The sequence below is a fragment of the Tamandua tetradactyla genome, chromosome 11 (assembly GCF_023851605.1).
Source record: "Tamandua tetradactyla isolate mTamTet1 chromosome 11, mTamTet1.pri, whole genome shotgun sequence".
Classification (NCBI taxonomy): Eukaryota; Metazoa; Chordata; class Mammalia; order Pilosa; family Myrmecophagidae; genus Tamandua; species Tamandua tetradactyla.
In genome coordinates, this window is record NC_135337.1 from 93,888,011 (window position 1) to 93,909,211 (window position 21,201).

Below are 21,201 nucleotides of genomic sequence, written 5' to 3' on the forward strand. Positions count from 1 at the left end.
AGTGATCAATGAAAGCGAGGGTTAAGGGGTATGGTAGGTATAATCTTTTTTTTTCTTTCCTTTGTTCGTTTTATATCTTTTTCTATTGTCTTTTTATTTTTCTTTCTGAATTAATGCAAATGTTCTAAGAAATGATGAATATGCAACTAAGTGATGATATTGTGAATTACTGATTATGTATGTTGTTTTATTTTGCTTCTTTATTTTTTAATTAATAAATAAATTTTTTTAAAAAGAAATAAAAAACATATCTTTTAAAAAAAAAAGAGGCTTTTGGGATCCAAGATGGCGTCTTAGTAAGGTACATGCATCTTAGTTCCTCCGACTCCAAATCAACTAATAGGTGAACAGAAACAGTACAAAACAGCTCCCGGGGCTACAGCAGGGAATGGACACACAGCGTAACCAAGTCTGGGCTGGCTAGTCTGACTGCGAAACTCAGCTGCGGTGAGTGAGATCCCCGAGCGGCGGGCGATTTCCCGAGCAGCCGCAGCTGCGGTGGTCCGAGCTAATCCCTCCCTCCTTCCGGGGCTGGCTGAGAGACTCGGAGAGACAAGCTTCCCAGCCAAGGCGGCCGGCGCCACACTTTTGCGGGCGGCTTCGAGTCCGCAACTACAAGTCTCGGATCAGAGGGCTATCCAAAGTCTGGGCTGGCAAGTCTGATTGCGAGACGTGGCTGCGGCGAGACCCCCGAGCGGCCGCAGCTGCGGCGGTCCGAGCTAATCCCTCCCTCCTTCCCGGGCCGGCTGAGAGTATCGGAGAAGTAAGTTCCCCAAGCCGAGGCAGGCGGCGCCCTTCTTTTGCGGGCGGCTTCGAGTCTCGGCTTTAAGTCCGCGGCTACGAGTCCCGGATCAGAGGGCTATCCAAAGTCTGGGCTGGCTAGACTGACTGCGAGACTCGGCTGCAGTGAGACCCCTGAGCGGCGTGCGATCTCCCGATCAGCGGCAGCTGCGGTGGTCCGAGCTACTCCCTCCCCCCTTTCCGGGCCGGCTGAGAGTATTGGAGAAGCAAGTTTCCCAAGCCGAGGCAGGTGGCACCCCTCTTTTGCGGGCGGCTTCGAGTCTCTGCTTCGAGTCCGCGGATACGAGTCTCAGATAGGAGGGCTATCCAAGCCGCGGAAGCCCCCCCCCCACGGGAGGCTTCCTGGTCCGGTGGGGAATCCCCCAGGCCCGCTGCGGCCCGCAACCAGCCACAGGGTCCCCTCAAGCCGCGGCAGCTGATGCCCCCACCACACGCGGCCCCTGAACCAACGGAGAGATTTGGATCCGAAAGCCCCAGGCCACGGAGATCGGTGACTGGGGGAGACCCATTCCAAACACTTGAGACAAACGTGTGCCACGTGCGCCACGTACTGGGCAAGATAAGAAAAACAGATCCCAGAGATTTCACAGAAAAATCTTACAACCTTGCTGGGTCCAACACCCAGAGAAATCTGAATAAATGCCCAGACGCCAGCAGCAGAAGATAACTGTCCACGCTCAAAAGATTGAGAATATGGCCCAGTCAAAGGAACAAACCAATAGCTCAAATGAGACACAAGAGCTGAGACAACTAATCCTGAATATACGAACAGAAATGGAAAACCTCTTCAAAAATGAAATCGAGGCGGGCCGCGGTGGCTCAGCGGGCAAAGTGCTTGCCTGCCGTGCCGGAGGACCCCGGTTCGATTCCCGGCCCCAGCCCATGTAAAAAAACAAACAAACAAACAAAATATAATAAAACAAGAAAATGTTTAAAAATGTTTCCCTTTCTTCCTCCCTTCCTTCCTTCTCTGTCTTTCCTTCCTTTCCTCCCTCTCTCTTTAAAAAAAAAAAAAAAAAAAAAAATGAAATCGATAAATTGAGGGAGGACATGAAGAGGACATGGGCTGAACATAAAGAAGAAATAGAAAAACTGAAAAAACAAATCGCAGAACTTATGGAAGTGAAGGATAAAGTAGCAAACATAGAAAAAATAATGGATAGTTACAATGATAGATTTAAAGAGACAGAAGATAGAATTAGTGATTTGGAGGATGGAACATCTGAATTCCAAAAAGAAACAGAAACTATAGGGAAAAGAATGGAGAAATTTGAACAGGGTATCAGGGAACTCAAGGACAATATGAACCGCACAAATATACGTGTTGTGGGTGTCCCAGAAGGAGAAGAGAAGGGAAAAGGAGGAGAAAAACTAATGGAAGAAATTTTCACTGAAAATTTCCCAACTCTTATGAAAGACCTAAAATTACAGATCCAAGAAGTGCAGCGCACCCCAAAGAGATTAGACCCAAATAGGCGTTCTCCAAGACACTTACTAGTTAGAATGTCAGAGGTAAATGAGAAAGAGAGGATCTTGAAAGCAGCAAGAGAAAAACAATCCATCACATACAAGGGAAACCCAATAAGACTATGTGTAGATTTCTCAGCAGAAACCATGGAAGCTAGAAGACAGTGGGATGATATATTTAAAATACTAAAAGAGAAAAACTGCCAACCAAGACTCCTATATCCAGCAAAATTATCCTTCAAAAATGAGGGAGAAATTAAAACATTCTCAGACAAAAAGTCACTGAAAGAATTCGTGACCAAGAGACCAGCTCTGCAAGAAATACTAAAGGGAGCATTAGAGTCAGATACAAAAAGACAGAAGAGAGAGATATGGAAAAGAGTGTAGAAAGAAGGAAAATCAGATATGATATATATAATACAAAAGGCAAAATGTTAGAGGAAAATATTATCCAAACAGTAATAACACTAAATGTCAATGGACTGAATTCCCCAATCAAAATACATAGATTGGCAGAATGGATTAAAAAACAGGATCCTTCTATATGCTGTCTACAGGAAACACATCTTAGACCCAAAGATAAACATAGGTTGAAAGTGAAAGGTTGGGAAAAGATATTTCATGCAAATAACAACCAGAAAAGAGCAGGAGTGGCTATACTAATATCCAACAAATTAGACTTCAAATGTAAAGCAGTTAAAAGAGACAAAGAAGGACACTATATACTAATAAAAGGAACAATTAAACAAGAAGACATAACAATCATAAATATTTACGCACCGAACCAGAATGCCCCAAAATACGTGAGGAATACACTGCAAACACTGAAAAGGGAAATAGACTCATATACTATAATAGTTGGAGACTTCAACTCACCACTCTCATCAAGGGACAGAACATCTAGACAGAAGATCAACAAAGAAATAGAGAATCTGAATATTACTATAAATGAACTAGACTTAATAGACATTTATAGGACATTACATCCCACAACAGCAGGATACACCTTTTTCTCAAGTGCTCATGGATCATTCTCAAAAATAGACCATATGCTGGGTCACAAAGCAAGTCTTAACAAATTTAAAAAGATTGAAATCTTACACAACACTTTCTCGGACCATAAAGGAATGATGTTGGAAATCAATAATAGGCAGAGTGCCAGAAAATTCACAAATACTTGGAGGCTCAACAACACACTCCTAAACAACGAGTGGGTCAAAGAAGAAATTGCTAGAGAAATTAGCAAATACCTCAAGGCGAATGAAAATGAAAACACAACATATCAAAACTTATGGGACGCAGCAAAGGCAGTGCTAAGAGGGAAATTTATTGCTCTAAATGCCTATATCAGAAAAGAAGAAAAGGCAAAAATTCAGGAATTAACTATCCATTTGGAAGAACTGGAGAAAGAACAGCAAGCTAACCCCAAAGCAAGCAAAAGGAAAGAAATAACAAAGATTAGAGCACAAATAAATGAAATTGAAAACATGAAAACAATAGAGAAAATCAATAAGGCCAGAAGTTGGTTCTATGAGAAAATCAATAAGATTGATGGGCCCTTAGCAAGATTGACAAAAAGAAGAAGAGAGAGGATGCAAATAAATAAGATCAGAAATGGAAGAGGAGACATAACTACTGACCTCACAGAAATAAAGGAGGTAATAACAGGATACTATGAACAACTTTACGCTAATAAATACAACAATTTAGAGGAAATGGACGGGTTCCTGGAAAGACATGAACAACCAACTTTGACTCAAGAAGGGATAGATGACCTCAACAAACCAATCACAAGTAAAGAAATTGAATTAGTCATTCAAAAGCTTCCTAAAAAGAAAAGTCCAGGACCAGACGGCTTCACATGTGAATTCTATCAAACATTCCAGAAAGAATTAGTACCAACTCTCCTCAAACTCTTCAAAAAAATCGAAGTGGAGGGAAAACTACCTAACTCATTCTATGAAGCCAACATTACCCTCATACCAAAACCAGGCAAAGATATTACAAGAAAAGAAAACTACAGGCCGATCTCTCTAACGAATATTGATGCAAAAATCCTCAATAAAATTCTAGCAAATCGTATCCAACAACACATTAAAAGAATTATTCATCATGACCAAGTAGGATTCATCCCAGGTATGCAAGGATGGTTCAACATAAGAAAATCAATTAATGTAATACACCATATCAACAAATTAAAGCAGAAAAATCACATGATCATCTCAATTGATGCAGAGAAGGCATTTGACAAGATTCAACATCCTTTCCTGTTGAAAACCCTTCAAAGGATAGGAATACAAGGGAACTTCCTTAAAATGATAGAGGGAATATATGAAAAACCCACAGCTAATATCATCCTTAATGGGGAAAAATTGAAAACGTTCCCCCTAAGATCAGGAACAAGACAAGGATGTCCACTATCACCACTATTATTCAACATTGTGTTGGAGGTTCTAGCCAGAGCAATTAGACAAGAAAAAGAAATACAAGGCATCAAAATTGGAAAGGAAGAAGTAAAACTATCACTGTTTGCAGACGATATGATACTATACATCGAAAACCCGGAAAAATCCACAACAAAACTACTAGAGCTAATAAATGAGTACAGCAAAGTAGCAGGTTACAAGATCAACATTCAAAAATCTGTAGCATTTCTATACACTAGCAATGAACAAGCAGAGGGGGAAATCAAGAAACGAATCCCATTTACAATTGCAACTAAAAGAATAAAATACCTAGGAATAAATTTAACTAAAGAGACAAAAGACCTATACAAAGAAAACTACAAAAAACTGCTAAAAGAAATCACAGAAGACCTAAACAGATGGAAGGGCATACCGTGTTCATGGATTGGAAGACTAAATATAGTTAAGATGTCAATCCTACCTAAATTGATTTACAGATTCAATGCAATACCAATCAAAATCCCAACAACTTATTTTTCAGAAATAGAAAAACCAATAAGCAAATTTGTCTGGAAGGGCAGGGTGCCCCGAATTGCTAAAAACATCTTGAGGAAAAAAAACGAAGCTGGAGGTCTCGCGCTGCCAGACTTTAAGGCATATTATGAAGCCACACTGGTCAAAACAGCATGGTATTGGCATAAAGATAGATATATCGACCAATGGAATCGAATAGAGTGCTCAGATATAGACCCTCTCATCTATGGTCATTTGATCTTTGATAAGGGAGTCAAGCCAACTCACCTGGGACAGAACAGTCTCTTCAATAAATGGTGCCTAGAGAACTGGATATCCATATGCAAAAGAATGAAAGAAGACCCATATCTCACACCCTATACAAAAGTTAACTCAAAATGGATCAAAGATCTAAACATTAGGTCTAAGACCATAGAACAGTTAGAGGAAAATGTAGGGAGATATCTTATGAATCTTACAATTGGAGGCGGTTTTATGAACCTTACACCTAAAGCAAGAGCACTGAAGAAGGAAATAAATAAATGGGAACTCCTCAAAATTAAACACTTTTGTGCATCAAAGAACTTCATCAAGAAAGTAGAAAGACAGCCTACACAATGGGAATCAATATTTGGAAACGACATATCAGATAAAGGTCTAGTATCCAGAATTTATAATGAGATTGTTCAACTCAACAACAAAAAGATAGCCAACCCAATTACAAAATGGGAAAAAGACTTGAATAGACACCTCTCAGAGGAGGAAATACAAATGGCCAAAAGACACATGAAGAGATGCTCAATGTCCCTGGCCATTAGAGAAATGCAAATCAAAACCACAATGAGATATCATCTCACACCCACCAGAATGGCCATTATCAACAAAACAGAAAATGACAAGTGCTGGAGAGGATGTGGAGAAAGAGGCACACTTATCCACGGTTGGTGGGAATGTCAAATGGTGCAACCACTGTGGAAAGCAGTTTGGCGGTTCCTCAAAAAGCTGAATATAGAATTGCCATACGATCCAGCAATACCATTGCTGGGAATCTACTCAAAGGAATTAAGGGCAAAAACTCAAACAGACATTTGCACACCAATGTTTATAGCAGCGTTATTTACAATTGCAAAGAGATGGAAACAGCCAAAATGTCCATCAACAGACGAGTGGCTAAACAAACTGTGGTATATACGTACGATGGAATATTATGCAGCGTTAAGACAGGATAAACTTATGAAGCATGTAATAACATGGATGGACCTAGAAAACATTATGCTGTGTGAGTCTAGCCAAAAGCTAAAAGACAAATACTGTATGGTCCCAATGATGTGAATCGACACTCGAGAATAAACTTGGAATATGTCATTGGTAACAGAGTTCAGCAGGAGTTAGAAACAGGGTAAGATAATGGGTAATCGGAGCTGATGGAATACAGATGGTGCAATAGGACTAGATACAAAAACTCAAAAATGGACAGTACAATAATACCTAATTGTAAAGTAATCATGTTAAAATACTGAATGAAGCTGCATCCGAGCTATAGGTTTTTGTTTTGTTTTGTTTTGTTTGCTTTGTTCTTATTATTATTACTTTTATTTTTTTTCTCTATATTAACATTCTATATCTTTTTCTGTTATAATGCTAGTTCTTCTAAACCGATGCAAATGTACTAAGAAACGATGATCATGCATCTATGTGATGATGTTAAGAATTACTGATTGCATATGTAGAATGGTATGACGTCTAAAAAAAAAAAAAAATGGTCAGCACAATACTGCCTAATTGTAATGTAATTATCTTGGAACGCTGAATGAAGCTGCATCTGATCTATAGTTTTTTGTTTGTTTGTTTTGTTTTTTTTTCTCTTATATATTTTTGTACTTTTTATTTTTATTTGTGTTTTCTCTCTGTGTTATCACTTTATTCCTTTTTCTGTTGTAGTGCTATTTCTTTCTCTAAATCGATGCATATGTACTGAGAAATGATGACCATACACCTATGTGATGATATTAAGAATTACTGATTGCATATGTAGAATGGATTGATTTCTATTGTTCTGTTAGTTAATTTTTTTAATTAATAAAAAAAATAAAATAAAATAAAAAAAGAGGACATTCACATGGAAAAAGAATGAAATGTGACCCCCACCATTCAGCATACAAAAAAAAAAAAAACAGTGCACTGAACATCCCTATATTTGCATTTTATTCATATCTCCGATTATATAAATTACCCCATGGGGTTTTGCAGACAACTGAAATGATGCGTGTAAAGTTCATTTTGTAGAGTATTAGCGCTCAGTAATAATAATAATAGTAGTTACTGAATGCTTACCATTATTATTTCTCTCTTTTTAAGCCTCTCAGAAAAAAGTAAAACTCTAGCCTACTCCTTAATATCTGTTAGTTTGATGAACAACTAAATTCTGCACCTGCTTTTGCAGAACTTGCCATTTTTCACCATGCATCATAACTTGTATGAGCGACAACCACACTTTTGTGCATAAATACCTTTTACAGATATTTTAACTATTATTAAAGTAATACAGATTTATTGATTTTTTTTAATTTTAGCAAACTCAGATGTGGCCTCTCTCTCTCTAAGCTCAACTCCACAATGAAAATCATTGCCCACCCCGCTACGTGAGGCATGACATCCAGGGGTGAAAGCCTTCCTGGCAGCGTGGGAGATGACTCCCAGGGATGAGCTTGGCTCTGGCACCGTGGGATCAACATTTCCATCCTGACCAAAAGGAGAGAAAAAAGTGTAACAAAATAAGGTATCAGTGGCTGAGAGAGTTCAAACAGAGTCAAGAGGCTACTCTGGAGGCTACTCTTATGCAAGCTTCAGCTCGATATTTCTAATTGCCGTGGTCTGCCAAGCCCCAACCAATGGTTTTCCTATAAGCCCTAAAGAACACCCAGGACTCTGAGACTATATAAACATTTATTTTTCAGAAACTTAAACTTCCAGATGGTTCCTAGTCCAGATAAGCCTTGAAACTCAGAGTTACCAGTCTCTCCAAGAGCATCTACCAGTTGCATCCCGCATCCCAGAGGTCAGCACCCCTTCTCAACAAGAAGAAGTTAGAATTGTCGTCTCCCAAATATCCCTAAAGAATGGGAGATGGATCAAATTAGAGGGACGAGTAGGATTTAACAAATGAGTATGACTACTGAATCATCATATTGGTATTTCTTTTTAGTCTCCAGTGTCTTAAAGCAGATAGAAGGAAATATTTGAAATGGTAGAACTGTAACCCATACTACACTTTGGAATTTGTTCTAAAACCACTTGTTAAAATGTCCCCTTGAGGGAATGATGAGAAAAGGGGAAAATTCAACTTCCCCAAGTGGAGAATTCTTGATATTCTCACAAGCAGTGTGGACAACCAAAGCAATAGGCTGAGCCCCCAATCTTGGGGTTTGTTCATATGAACTTAACCCCTCAAAGGACAGGCTAAGCCTACTTAAAATTAGCCCCTGGGTGGGCCACAGTGGCTCAGCAGGCAAAGACGCTTGCCTGCCATGCCAGAGGACCCAGGTTCAATTCCTGGTGCCCGCCCATGTAAAAAAAAAAAAAAAATTAGCCCGAAGAGTCATCCCAAGAGAACCTCTTTTGTTGCTCAGATGTGGCCTCTCTCTCCAGCCGACACAACAAGTAAATTCACTGCCCTCCCCCTGTCTACATGGGACATGACTCCCAGGGGTGTGGACCTTCCTGGCAACATGGGACAGAAATCCTAGAATGAGCTGAGACTAAGCACCAAGGGATTGAGAAAACCTTCTCAATCTCCCAAATATCCCTATTTGGATACGTGAAAATTTTTACTGCTGTTTATCTCTGAATTCTGAGATAATGAATGTAGGATAATAGTGATTTTTCTTTCTCATGTTAATCAGCGGTTTGCCAATTTTTTGAAACTTTTTTATTGTGCAATATAACATATATACACAAAAGCAATACATTTCAAAAGTACATTTCCCCCCCTTTGATAGCTTTTTTTCTTAATTTTTATTAATGAAACCAGTCAACACACAATGTGAACATTCTTTTTTTAATCACATAGTTGTATATTCATCATTATGATCATTTCTTAGAACATTTGCATCAATTCAGAAAAAGAAATAAAAAGAAAACAGAAAAAAACCTCATACGTACCATACCCCTTACCCCTCCCTTTCATTGATTACTAGCATTTCATTCTACTAAATCTATTTTAACATTTGTTCCCCCTATTATTCATTTATTTTTAACCCATATGTTTTACTCCTCTGTCCAAAAGGCAGATAAAAGCAGCATGAGACACAAGGTTTTCACAATCACACAGTCACATTGTGAAAGCTATATCACTATACAATCATCATCAAGAAACATGGCTACTGAAACACAGCTCTACATTTTCAGGCAGTTCCCTCCAGCCTCTCTGTTATGCCTTAACTACAAAGGTGATATCTATTTAATGCGTAAGAATAACCTCCAGGATAACCTCTCGACTCTGTTTGGAATCTCTCAGCCACTGATTCTTTATTATCACAGGACTTTCCTTCTTTATAATTGAGGCAAACGTTCTAAGAAATGATCATGTTGATGAATACACAACTATGTGACGATACTGTGAGTCATTGATTATACACCAAGAATGGAATGATCATATGGTAAGAATGTTCATGTTTGTACGTTGTTATGTTTAAAATTAATAATTAATTAATTTAAAAAAAAACAATGCTGAATCCGTTGTCCTTATTTTTAGGAAGAAATTCCCCATGGGGACTTCATAGCCTCCAGTGTCTCCAAACTTATATCCAGGAGGAATAAGATCCAGGAGAAAGAGCTTCTCTTTGCCAGAAATTCCAAAACTAGCCCCAGAACCAAGATGGTTGACCTGGTAGGGGCCACATGACCAAACTGACCACGTGACTGTGACGAGGGCCAAGCAGTGCTCCCGTTGGTCAAGGCTGGGTCACCTAAATACACCACCTGAACCAGGAGGATAGATTTTCTACAAAAATCGTGTCGTTCTTGACAGAAGGAAGGGAGAGGGTGTCTGGGCATATAAGAATGGATGTCCACCTCTGTCTACAATCCAGGGGAAACTGACCACTTTTCAAAACCCACTCGAAGGATCTCCCAACTCAAGAATATACATCCTAATCTACTACCACTTAGAACTGACTTATCTTCCAGCCCCCAAATCATTGCCAAATCTTCCCAAACGCTTGAACATGAATACTGAGAAACACAGTTTGTAGAGACTTGCACAGTGCCCCCCCCACCCCAAGATTTATGTCCAGTCCTAACTCCCAGTATCTGTGAGTGTGGTTGTTCTAGATTGCTAGCTGCCTGAATGCAATATACCAGAAACGGAACGGCTTTTAAAAAGGGGAATTTAATAAATTGCAAGTTAACAGTTTTTAGGCCGTGGAAATGTCACAATTAAAGCAAGTCTATAGAAATGTCCAATCTAAGGCATCCAGGGACAGATACCTTGGTTCAACAAGGCCAATGAAGTTCAGGGTTTCTCTCTTAAGTGGAAGGGCACATGGCAAACACAGTTTCTCTCTCAGCTGGAAAGGCACATGACAAAACAGCATCATCTGCTAGCTTTCTCTCCTGGCTTCCTGTTTCATGAAGCTCCCGGGAGGCATTTTCCTTCTTCATCTCCAAAAGTCACTGGCTGGTGGGCTCTCTGCCTCATGGTTCTGTGGCATTCTCTATTGTGACTTTCTCATGGTTGGCGTTCTTCTCTGCTCCCTCTGAATTTCCCAGCTTTCTCGTGCTACTGTTGTTTCTTCTTTAATAGGATTCCAGTAAACTAAACAAGACCCACATGGAATGGGTGGAGAGACATCTCCACCTAATCCAGTTTAACAACCACTCTTAATTGAGTCACATCTCTAGGGAGATGATTTAATTACAGTTTCAAACATACAGTACCAAATAGGGATTAGAAGAAACGGCTGCCTTTACAAAATGGGATTAGGATTAAAACATGGCTTTTCTAGGGTACGTACAGCCTTTCACACTGGCACGGTGGCACAGACTCACACCTGTGAAATGATATGTGTCCACATCAATCATTGTAGCAAAACTGGAAACATCCATCAGTAGAAAAATGGTTACATAAATTATGGCACCATCCATCCAATCGAAAATAAAGAGCTATAAAAAAATCAAGAATATGAAAACACCATCAAAATAAATTGAGAAATTCACGGTGCAGAATGGTATTATACAGGCTACTTTTATGTACAAAATAGGAGGAGAATAAATGTGTGTGTGTGTCTATGTGTGTGTGTTTGTTTGTGTATACAGAGACTCTGAAAGGTTCCACAAGAAAGCATTAACAGGGGTTATCCATGGAGGATGGGGAGAAGGGTTAAGAGAGGGACAGGAAGTTCAGGTTGAGAAAGACATTTCACTGCATGACTGCTTTCTTGACCATGCGACAGTTTTTACATTGAAAAAGTTAAATTTAAAAAGATATCATGGAAGCCAGACGGGGGGATGGAGATGCTTCTGAAAAAGTCATCACGGTGGCCACCCACGGAGAACCCCTAATTCCGTTTAAACTTGTAATGGTCGGTGATGGCAGTACTGGAAAAACTGCATTTGTCAAACATCATTTGACTGGTGAATTTGAGAAGTATGCAGCCACCTTGGTCGTTGATCCCCTTGTGTCCCATCCCAAAAGAGGGCTTATTCAGTTCAACATGGGATGCCACCAGTCCCGAGAAATTCGGTGGACTGAGAGATGGTTGTTCCATTCAAACCCAATGTGCCTTTGTGGTAGATTCAGGTGTCAACTTGGCCAGGTGAAGGCGCCTAGTTCTGTTGCTGTGGACATGAGCCAATGGCATGTGAACCTCATCTGTTGCTGATTACATCTGCAGTCGGCTAGGAGGCGTGTCTGCTGCAATGAATGATGTTGGACTTAATTGGGTGGTGCTTCAATGAGAGACTCAACGTAGCACAGCCCAAGCAGCTCAGCATTCCTCAGCTCAGCTCTCGCAGCCTCTGGAGATGCAGAAAGAAATAACCCTGGGGAAAGTTGTTGGAACCCAGAGGCCCGGAGAGTAGGCCAGCAGAGATTACCCTGTGCCTTCCCATGTAAGAAAGAACCTCAGCTGAAAATTAGCTGCCTTTCCTCTGGAGAACTAACAAAATAAATCCCCTTTTATTAAAAGCCAATCCATCTCTGGTGTGTAGCATTCCAGCAGCTAGCAAACTAGAACAGCCTTTATAATGTTTGATGTAACATCAAGAGTTACCTACAAGAATGTGCCTTGTTGGCACAGATCTGTTACGAGTGTATGAAAACATCCGCATCGTGCTGTGTGCCAAAAAGGTGGATATTAAGGACAGGGAAGTGAAGGCAAAATCTATTGTCTTCCACCAAAAGAAGACTCTTCAGTACTATGGCATTTCTGCCAAAAGTAACAACAACTTGGAAAAGCCCTTCCTTTGGCTCGCTAGAAAGCCGATTGGAGACCCTAATTTGGAGTATGTGGCCAAACCTGCTTTTTTCTCACCAGAGTATCTGCCACTTTATTATATACTAAGCAGAGCACGTGCTCAAGTTTTGGGGATGCTGAAGGAGACAAATGACACTTCAAAATGAATGTGGCAGTTAAAAAAAAAACTTTACTTTTTGGACCTGCCTATTTAGCTGTTTTGGAACACAATTGTTTCCTTTGTGAGTTTCCAATATAAGACTGCTGCAATCACATCACAAATATTCAGCAGTGAAGTATTGTTTGTTATTGTTATTCCCATTTCTTTTCATTTAGGATCAGAATAAAGTTGTATTTCAAATATCTAAAAAAAAAAAGATACCATGGAAAAAAGAGGTGGGGACTATGGGGTGGGGGTGGGGGGAAAATACCCCTATGTAAACTATAGACAATAGCTAACATTCCTATTTTAATGATCTTTCATTCCATATTCCATAGCAGAAATACAAAAAAATGCCATCAGCTATTGCAACAAATATTTCACACCAATGCAGCTACTGGTGTGGGATGGCATTTGAGAACCACCCTGTATTTTATGCATGAGTGTTCTATAAACCCACAACTTCTCTAATAAAAAAGTTTTTCATTTAAAAAAGACTAAAAACAAACCAGTGGTCTATGAAGCCAGAAAAGTCAAATAAAATTGTATTATTATTTATATGCATAATATGTATATCATGTATAACATGTATGTACAACATATTTTAAAAATCTATGTATATCATGGAAAAATTTGGCAAGTTCTCAAAAAGTTAAACATCAGTACTGGGAACCACTGATCACACATTTGGATAGATAGAATGATGTGTGACTATATCTCAATAAAACTGCTGGGGGAGGGAGTTAAACACAGAGATACTTTACAACCCAGCAATTCCTAAATAACTAGCAAAAATCATTGAAAGCAGAGAATCAAACATGTATTTGTAGAGGAATATTCTCAGCAGCATTATTCACAAAAGCCAAAAGGTGGAAAGAAAAAAAAAAGGCCAAAAGGTAGAAACAACCCAAAAGTCCATCAACTGATGAACAGATAAACAAAATGAGGTCCACCTACAGAATGGGATATTATTCAGCCATGAAAAAGGATAACTTTCTCATACATGCTACAACATGGATGAACCTTGAAAGCATTATGCCAGTTGAAACCATCCAGACACATAAGGACAAACATTGTGTGATCCCACAAATGTGAAATGGCTACAATACGCAAACTTACCAAGACAGAGGTAAGGAGGATTAGAGGCAAGGAGGAATCAGGGGAAGGAGGGATTGGGGAGTTATTACTTAATGAGTACAGAGTTTCGAGTAGGATAAGGAGAAGTTCTGGAAATAGTGACGACGACCACACATCATCACGAGCGTAATTAACGTCACTGAATTCTACACTTAAAATGGTTAAAATGGCATATTGTAGGCTATATGGCTCTTTGTCACAATACATTTTTATGAAAGATATCAAAAATCCAGTGGAGGAGAAGGTAAAAATAGGATTCCAGGAGACAGAGTTTCCCTGAGGAATTGGAAGTGGGGGTCGCGTCAGAGGCACCCCAAAAATGAAGACCCACCAAAATTGTTGGTAAGCTAGCACAGAGGAGGGATTCTCTGAATCTACCCAAAGCAGGCGTTGGGCGGACTGAACACTGAAGCCTTGGGGTGTCTTAGTTTAGGCTGCTGTGACAAATACCACACCGTGGGTTAGATTAACAACGGGAATTTATTGTCTCACAGTTTGGGAGGCTAGAAATCCAAAATCGAAGCCTCGGCAAAACCATGTGTTCTCCCCAATTCCGTAGCATTTTGGACTTTGGAGTTCCTTGGCTGGCATCTCTCCCTCCATCACATGACCATCTCCCTCTTTCTCTCTCTCCCCTTGCGCCTGCTTTTCCAGTCTCCTCGGACTTCAGCTTCTTCTGGTGTGGCTTCTCTGAATGATGATGTCTGAGTTCCTTCTGCTTATAAAGGACTCCGGTAACTAAGGGTCACCTTGATTCAACTGGCCACACCCTAATAAGGATAGTGTCTTCAATAGGTCTTATTCACAAATGTTCACACCTAGATTGAGTACATGCCGTTGTTGGGGTACAGTGCAGCCCCCCAGAGTTGATGACTAGGCGTGACGGAAAGGCTGATATGAATTCATTTTCAGTGAAGACACAGTTTGGAAGTTCCAGCACCAAGCCCAGGCACCTGACCTATGGTAGGTGATCAAGAAGTGTTTTATACATGCATTCCTTCAGGGCGCATTTACTGATGGTTTATTAATTGCCAGGAGCTTTTCTAGGTGAGCAGAACTGTATATATCTCTTGCTCTCATGGAGTTGTCATGGTGGTGGGATGAATGAGAGGACATCTCAGATTCAGGCATCTGGGTATCCTACGGAGAGTTTGGACTACCAGACCACCTGCCCAGAAATTGCCATGAGGCTCAGCCCTCTCCATGGGAGGAGAAGCATGTTGGTAGGACACAGGTCCTTCCCCAGAAAGAGTGAGTCCCTAGTGAAAGCTCCTTCTCCCAGCCCATCCCACCATCACAAAGCACACACACCCTAGAGAATAGGTCACAGGGGGCTAGAGTAGAAACGAATTAATTAGCACCCTCTTCCTTAACAAGGAGTCATGGGGATGGAGTCCCCAAGAGCCCCCAAGCTGTAAATATCTTGCCGTGTCCTTGGTACCCTGCTCACCTTCCCCAGGTTGGGGGGGGGGGGGGTGTACACATGACATCAGATCACCTGGCCATCCATCCATCCACCAAGCTGAGTGGTCTCCACCTGCCCTTCCCGGGGGCTTGGCAGCTGACCTCAGCATCTTCTGGCGGCCAGTGGAGAAGTTTCGGTGAGCCAGCGAGGGGTCGGGATGGAGAGTGGGCTAAAGAAACAGAAGAAGAGGATTTCCTTCGCTTCCTGGGCAGGGAGAGGGAAAGAGCTGAGACCAATTCTAGACCAGGTGAACAAAGCAGAGTCTCTGACCACAGTAGCCTCAGTGGGATCTACACACACAGCCTCTGCGGCAGGACACGGTCAAGGAAAAGCATTTAGGGTCTAAAGTTAAGGGACACCCAGGCAAATGGAAGAGACACTGAAAAGCAGGTTTCCACACTGCAGGGACCAGAGACACAGATATCCCCTGGGAGCTTCCAGAAAATGCAGAATCTCAGGTCCCACCCCCAGTGTCCTTAACAAGACACTGGGGATGGGGGTCCATCTGTGTGTTAACGCGCCCTCCAGGTAACTTACTTGCATATTCAGAGCTGAGAACCACTACTCTAAAGAAAGCCAATGGCTTTGTGTCAACAACCAAGGACGGTTGTAAATTCGTTGCCAGAAAGGAAACCACAGTAGTATTGCATCCCAGAAAAAGCTGAGCGTCGCTTTTCAAAAAGCTCAAATCCAGCTCCAAGAAGCCTTGCAAGGTATAAAAGGGCTTTCATAAACGTGTCCTAAGGTTAACAAGGAGGCAGTTGTATTGCAAGCCTTCCTAAAAACCCCTCTCCACCCCTCTCCTGCCTCTGAAGGTTTCATTGCTCACAGCAGCCATTCAAGTCTCTTCCCCACACTCACCACCCCTTACAGTCACAGCATCCTTTCTTATACAGACCTGTCCGTATGTTCTCCTCCCTCCTCTCACTTGCGTCTGCCCTCCCTACCCCCACCCCAAAATCTTTCTGAAGACCAGAGTTCCTTGGAAAGCAGGGAGATCAAATATTAAACACCTGCATTCTAACGTTGACAGCTCAACAAAGTTGAGCTTTGAAATGCCTCACTGCATAAATGAGGGTAAGTCACCACATTTGAACAATGAAGTAAAAGAAAATTAAAATATAGCTGGGTGCTCCTGGGTCTCTCTCAGCACCAGCCTTCTCATACGTGAAGCACAGATGATAACACCATCTAGTGAGGATGACACATAAAGAAACTGACTCCCAACCGGCTTGACACATTCCAGATGATGTCGTTAAATTCCTCTTGTTGGCAGGTGCTTGTCAGCAATGGGTCTTAAAGATGGGGAGAAAACCAGGTGAGAAAGGAGTTGAACAGAGAAAAATCCTCCCTTGGCTGGAAAGAGATAATGTGAAAGTTTCACAAAAATTTGGTGTGTTGAGCCATTGTGTTCTTCTCTTTATCATCGATTGATCACACAAGAAAGTAATAGAAGTATGGTGTGTGCAAACTGCTCCAAATGTTCAGAAAATAGATGAATGATAAATAGATATGATAGATAGATAGAGATGATATATATATATATATATAGAGAGAGAGAGAGAGAGAGATGAAAGGCAGACAGAATCATATGGCAAAATGTTAGAATTGGTTGATCTTGATGTCTGGGGTGGCAGCTACGCTGGAGTTCTCTGTGTGGGGTTTGCATTATTTTTGCAATTGTCCTGCAAGTTTGAAAACATTTCAAAATAGAAAATTTAAAAAAAGAAAAAAAGAAAGAAATCGTTAGTGTCTGGCACTTACGATTTCTTCATAATGCTCAATAAGTTTAGTGAAGGATGAAGGCACATACTTAGGGTGAAGGCAGCCAGGCATTTGCAGGTCTCACGTGAGTACAGTAAAAACCTGTTTCTCTGGGCTTTTGACTTGAGCATCCCTAAGTCCCAAACTGCCATATCAAATGCAAAGTCCAACAGCAGCCCCTGATTCCAAATGGCTTAGAATAAACTAAAGATTTAGCTTTCAATCGATGGGGAAATAAAACCCGGGCTAACCAATTAGATTTTCTCACCCGACACCCAGGAGATCCAGGTTCGATTCCCAGCCCATGCGGCTCCCCCACCCCCCCAAAAAAAAGAAAGAAAAAAGAAAAAATTCAACAAATGGTGTTGTGATAATGGGATAGTCACGTGGATAAGGAATGAAATGTGAACCCCACCGTACAGCATCAAAAATTTAATTTAATTTAATTTTTAAAATAAAATAACATTAAATAGATGAATGAGCATATTATCAGAGCCTGCCTGAGTTCACGTTTCTTGAATCTCACTCTCACATATACACCATTTGAGTCAGAATTTGTTTGTAATAGTTCATATCAGAATGTTATTTATAAGCTTGCTTTTCTTATCCTATCAATTACAGAAATAAGAGCACAGCAGACTTTGTTTTCCATTAAGTAGGCATTTAAGCACATTCTTATCAAGTTTATGAAAACAGCTTGCTTTGAACAGTCTGGGCTATGTCTCAGATACTTTTTCTCTTGTTTTCTTAACTAGAGTAGTTGTAAGTTTACAGAAAAATCAAATTTTTGTTTCGAACAAACCTTTTTTAACAACTGTTTGGCATAATATAACCATGTATATTTTACTGCAGGCGCAAAACTATTTCAATTGACATTAATGACCTGTCTAGGAGATTTAAATGTTTTACATTTTCTTGGTCCTTCCTGCAAATGTACTGCTGGTGGCAAACATGCTTCCAAAAGGCCATTGGCATTAAAGCTCCAGATTTTCACATATTTACCGTAAAGGTTCTGCTAAAGGGCGGGCCATGGTGGCTCAGCAGGCAAGAATGCTCACCTGCCATGTCAGAGAACCCGGGTTCGATTCCGGGTGCCCGCCCATGTGAAAAAAAAAAAAGTTCTGCTAAAACCTCCACTTAATCACCGTACTGGTTTCATTCGTGGTCCCCATTTCCTCCTAAATGTATCGACTGAATGTTAAGTCAGAAGCCTCCTCACCGGCTCCCCCAAGCACCTCTGATCTTATCAGCTGAGTTGAGTCATTTTAAGTGACCCCAAGTCTGTTTATGCTTTTAAGCTGGTTATAGTTGTTGCTGCGATTATATCATATCATTTAATTAAATAAATATATAAATTAAAGAACAACAAGTGAAAGAGGGAAAAAAGTGAAAAAGAGAAAGAGGAAAGAAGGAAGGAAGGAAGGGAGGAAGGAGGGAGGGAGGCAACTTGAATTGGATTTCATTTTTATGAAATCCAACTTGAATGCTTTGGAAAGATTTAATTGAGAGGAATCCCTGCCAAAAAGAAAAAAAAAATGTTGTTACATTAGATGTGAGCAAGGTAACTAAAAACAATTTGGGTGTGAAGTTGGGAAAACATAAAAAGGATCTTGTGCCCAGACTGTTTCTCAAGGAGTCTTCATGTCTTGTTCCATGTCAAAGAAACAAATTGGAATTTATGGCTTGTGTTTAGGCAAAAAACTCAATGCCGATTCCCCATCGATGGACCCACACTCAGAGAAGGTCACGGTCCCCAGTAAACCCTGGTGAATCAATTCACATACTCACCATAAGCTAAAATGTGAAAGTCGTGTTTGTATTATCACACTTATATACCTGTGCAAACTGATAAATACTTACTCAATATTGGCCACCATTACGAGCAAGAGGGTATCTCAGGGGATAACCGCAAGGTGCCCCCGATAAATTGGGGGGTAGTTGGAAGAAGAGGCAGAGTGGTAGACATCTTTCTATCTCTAGTCCTTAACACAAAATTGACACTAAAATTCTATCTTACTGCTGGAAGGGGGAAAGTGAGGGAAGGAGGAAAGAAAAGAGGGAAAAGATAAAAGGGAAAGAAAGAGAAGGGGGAAAAAGAGATGACCAAGTTCCCATTGACCAAATCAAGTTTGGTTCTGCTTGATTTGGTTTTCTGTGAAGCTCCATTCCTCCGAAGTGGGATAAAGCTGTTTATAAACAACATCCACGTTATCCATAAGCAACTAACTTAGATCTTTGAGACACTCTCTCAGGCATTGTTTCAGTTTGCTAAAGCTGCCTGAAATGGGCGGAATTATTAAGTTACAAGTTGCAATTCTAAGGCTGTGAAAATGTCCAAATGAAGGCATCAATGAGGAGATACCTTCTCTGAGGAAAGGTTGCTGGCATCCGGGGTCCTTCTGACCCATAGGAAGGCACATGGTGATGTCTTCTCATCCTTCTCCCTGGGTTTAGCTTCTTGTTTCAGTGGCTCTCAGCTCCTGTGGGTTCTCTCTTCCCCTATCCGGGGTAAGCTTTGGGGACTTTTCTGTCTTTATCCTCTCATAAAGGATTCCAGTAAAGGATTAAAACCCACCTTGAATGGGCTGGGTCACATCTCAATTGAAATAGTCTCACCAAAAGGTCCCACCTAAAATAGGTCTGCCCCCACACGAAGGAATTGAAGGAACCTGGTCTTTTCTTGGGTACGTAACGGATTCAAGCCAGCACAGGCATGGATGGCTTGATTTGGGGTAACCTCAATGAAGAAGGCTTAAGAAAAAGATATTTACTATAAGGATGCAATGCATTTTCATAGACCCCTGCAGGGCTCAATGGAAAGCCCAGGACCTCATCTCTGACACCCCACTTCATGTTGCTCCCCCTTTTTCCCAGTAGCCCATGGAACCAAAAAACCAAACAGCAGTCTTGGAATTCCTCCTCCTGGGGCTCTCAGAAAATCCAGAGCATCAGACGTTCCTCTTTGGGCTCTTCCTGTCCATGTACCTGGTCACCGTCTCGGGGAACCTACTCATCGTCCTGGCCACCATCACCGACTCCCACCTCCACACGCCCATGTACTTCTTCCTCTCCAACCTGTCTGTTGTGGACGTCTTCCTCTCCTCCACCACCGTCCCCAAGATGCTGGGCAACATCCAGACCCAGCACAGAGCCATTCCCTTTGCGGGCTGCCTTGCCCAGTTGTATGCCTTCCATCTGTTTGGGACCATGGACAGCTTCCTCCTTGCCGTGATGGCCGTTGACCGGTACGTGGCCATCGTCCACCCACTGCGCTACTCAGTCATCATGGGCCCCCGTGCGTGTGGTCTGCTGGTGGCAGGGCCATGGGTGGCCACCAACCTCCAGTCGCTGGTGCACACCTGTCTCATGGCTCAACTCACCTTCAGGCCTGGCTCCGAAATCCCCCACTTCTTTTGTGACCTCATGCCCCTGCTGAAAATCTCCCACTCAGACACGCACACCAACGAGCTGTTCATCCTTGCTTTTGGCGTCATCATGGGTATCAGCCCGCTCTCGTGCATCCTCCTCTCTTACATCTGCATCTTCCGAGCCGTCTTCAAGATTCCCTCTGCTCAGGGGAAGTGGAAAGCCTTCTCCACCTGCGGCTCACACCTCACCGTAGTGACGCTTTTCTATGGGACCATCTTCGCCGTGTACTTACAGCCCACATCTCCTACCTCCTCCTGGAAAGACAAAGCAGCCGCCCTGATGTGTGGCGTGGTTATCCCCATGCTGAACCCCTTCATCTACAGCCTAAGGAACAAGGATATGAAGGCGGCTCTCAGGAAGCTCTTTGGGAAAATGGCCTCCCAGACCTAGAGCAGAAAAACTTGGAGGTGCTACCTTAGTTCGTGTAACTAGGCACACAGCTTGGGTGGCTTCAGACAACAGAAATGTACCCTCTCACAGTTCTTGAGGTCAGAGATACAAAATCAAGGCATGATCAGACCCGAGCTCCATCTGAGACTTGTAGGGGAGAGTCCTTCCTTCTCTCTTCCAGCTTCTGGTGTTTGCCGGACATCCTTGCCCTTCCTT

At 41.6% G+C, this 21,201-nt stretch overlaps 1 protein-coding gene across 1 annotated transcript; it reads left to right on the top strand.

Annotated features, from left to right (window-relative positions):
* The first annotated feature begins 20,046 nt into the window (after positions 1–20,046).
* OR1I1 (olfactory receptor family 1 subfamily I member 1) lies at positions 20,047–20,985 on the top strand. The gene has a single exon (XM_077119627.1). It carries the CDS (start codon positions 20,047–20,049, stop codon positions 20,983–20,985), a length of 939 nt encoding a protein of 312 aa, XP_076975742.1.
* Positions 20,986–21,201: the final 216 nt, after the last annotated feature.